The 2,364-nt window shown below is 63.1% G+C and overlaps 1 protein-coding gene across 1 annotated transcript in view; it reads right to left on the bottom strand.

Moving 5' to 3' along the window:
- The window catches only part of HNRNPUL1 (heterogeneous nuclear ribonucleoprotein U-like 1), a gene marked incomplete at both ends in the record, with an annotated part of 12,361 nt that overhangs the window by 8,125 nt on the left and 1,872 nt on the right, over positions 1 to 2,364 (bottom strand). Inside the window, 7 exon segments of the mRNA XM_010004515.1 lie at positions 320 to 446; positions 537 to 667; positions 768 to 1,034; positions 1,577 to 1,689; positions 1,772 to 1,871; positions 1,957 to 2,096; positions 2,296 to 2,364. Coding sequence (XP_010002817.1) covers positions 320 to 446; positions 537 to 667; positions 768 to 1,034; positions 1,577 to 1,689; positions 1,772 to 1,871; positions 1,957 to 2,096; positions 2,296 to 2,364 — 947 coding nt within the window.

Genomic DNA, 2,364 nt, shown 5'->3' with positions numbered 1-2,364 from the left:
AACAGGGGACGCTGCTGGAACAGAAGTGTGGAGACATCAAGGTGGAATGCCCTGGGGGGACAGGGATACCGAGCGACAGGGGGTGCAGAGAGACACCCCTTCCCCAGCAGATGCCAAGGGACGTTTGACACTGGAGACATTAAGGAATGTGGGGACAGTGGACACTGAGGGACATCCCTGCCCTGGGAGTACGGGTACTGAAGGTACAGTACTGAAGGATGCCACCAGTCCTGCCACCCCGGGGGACACGGGAATGTCTTGGTGCCCTGGGGACACCAAGGCACACTCCTGGTGACACGGGGACAGTCCCCAGAGGCACCTGGTCGAGGATGTAGTTGCGCTTCTTGCGGGCAGCGATCTGGATGAGGCGGTTGAGGCACTGGGTGGCCTGCTGGATCAGCACGTCCCAGCGCCCCGCGTAGTTCCGCTGCCGCCGCAGCCCCATCCTGCAGCAGCCCCATCACCTGGGGACAGAGGGGACACGGTGACACCCCGGGGACTTGGACCTGATGGGGGGAAGAGCCGGGGTGGGGGGCAGTCATACCCTCATCTTGTCCATGATGGCATTGGTCCCCAGGATGTTGTATTTCTTGGAGGGGTTGGCAGCTGCGTGCTTCAGTGCCCAGGTTGTCTTGCCAGCGGCCGGCAAGCCCACCATGAGCAGGATCTGGGGACACAGTGGCAGTGTCACAGCCCTGTCCCTGTCCCCACCCCAGCAGCCCCTCATGTCCCCGTTCCCACCCCAGCAGCCCCGTGTCTGTCCCCACCTCACACTCAGCCTTGCTCTTGGGCCCCTGGGTGCCGCGGACACGCTCAGCCAGGGGCAGGGGCTGGAGCAGGGGGAAGCCGGGGGGCAGGGGGCAGAAGCTCTGGTCCCGCTGCCCGAAGTTGAACTCGATGGCACAGTTCTTCACCAGGACGTGGGGGAACAGCGCCCGCCCCCCCAGGGCCTCCTTGCGCACCCGGAACGCCACCCCCAGCCACCGCCCGTTCTTCAGGAACGACATCTCCACCTCCTCCCCACACTCGAAGTCCTGCAGGGGACAAAGGCCACGTGTCCCCCATGTTGGTGGGGACAGGCGCCAGATGTTCCCCCTGGTGGGGCACAGGGACCACAGTGGTGGGAAAAGCCTTGCTGTGGTGGGGCACGGGAACAGGGCTGGGGACGTCCCCCTCACCAGCGGGGGGGTCAGGAACAGAGGTGGGACATCCTCCACACCAGTGGGCCATGGGGACAGTGGTGGGTACAGCCCCCATACCAGCAGGACATGGTGGTCCCCCACACTGGTGGGACACAAAGGATGGTGGTGGGGCTTCTCCCACGCCACAGTGGCACACGGAGGGTGACAGGGATGCTCCCCCTGCCAGCAGGGCATGGGGACAGTGGCAGGGACTCACCAGCAGGCAGGCAATGACGTCGTTCTCAGCAAAGGTCTCCCCGTAATTTTCAAACTTGCAGTTGGTTGACTTCTTACCGGTGCCGCCGTAGCCGTAGGAGAACGGCTCCCCCCCCGGCGGGGGAACAAAAAAGCGCCCCCCCTGCCAGCAGGGCATGGGGACAGTGGCAGGGACTCACCAGCAGGCAGGCAATGACGTCGTTCTCAGCAAAGGTCTCCCCGTAATTTTCAAACTTGCAGTTGGTTGACTTCTTACCGGTGCCGCCGTAGCCGTAGGAGAACGGCTCCTCCCCTGGGGGGGACACAAAAAACCCCCTCAGACTGAGGAGAAACACACCCCCAAACATGAAGGTGGGGTCAACCAGACCTCTTACCCAGCTGAGTGCTGCAGGAATCCAGCGACCAGCCCACCCGGACAACGTGGGGGTCTGGCTCGGTAGAGGGCAGGTGCTTGACAGAGATTTCCTCGTTAACCTGGCGTGAAAGTACAGTTTGGGGACAGTGCCACCACCACTGAGGGGGAGGTGGGGACACACTGAGGGGGGTGGCACCTGCTCACCTTCTTCTCATTGCAGACACGGCCCTGGCGGGCACCGTAGGTGGCCCGGGCACCCGCCCAGAGGTAGGCGAACCCCTCGATGGTCAGGGGGTACCCGCTGTACCGGTCCCGAGCCACCTTGAAGTGCAGGTCACAGTTGTCTGGGGGGGAGGGGACACAAAATATCAGCTGTCAATGACAAATCAGGGGGCTTTACCCCCTAGCTGCAGCTTTTGGGGCAATTGGGGGGCTTCTTAACCCCCACTACCACTTTGGGGGCAACTATGGAGGTTCTCCCCACGCCTCCACCACTTTTGGGGGGCTTTCCCTCACCCCCAAGGCCACTTCTGGGGCACTCACAGGTATCAACAGCCACCAGCGTGTCGTCAAAATCCTCCTCCTCATCCTCAGCCGGCGGCTGCGGCGAGC

The sequence above is a fragment of the Chaetura pelagica genome, unplaced genomic scaffold, assembly GCF_000747805.2.
Source record: "Chaetura pelagica isolate M959 unplaced genomic scaffold, ChaPel_1.0 scaffold2579, whole genome shotgun sequence".
In the NCBI taxonomy this organism is placed as follows: Eukaryota; Metazoa; Chordata; class Aves; order Apodiformes; family Apodidae; genus Chaetura; species Chaetura pelagica.
This window is presented reverse-complemented; position numbering and strand designations above follow the sequence as displayed.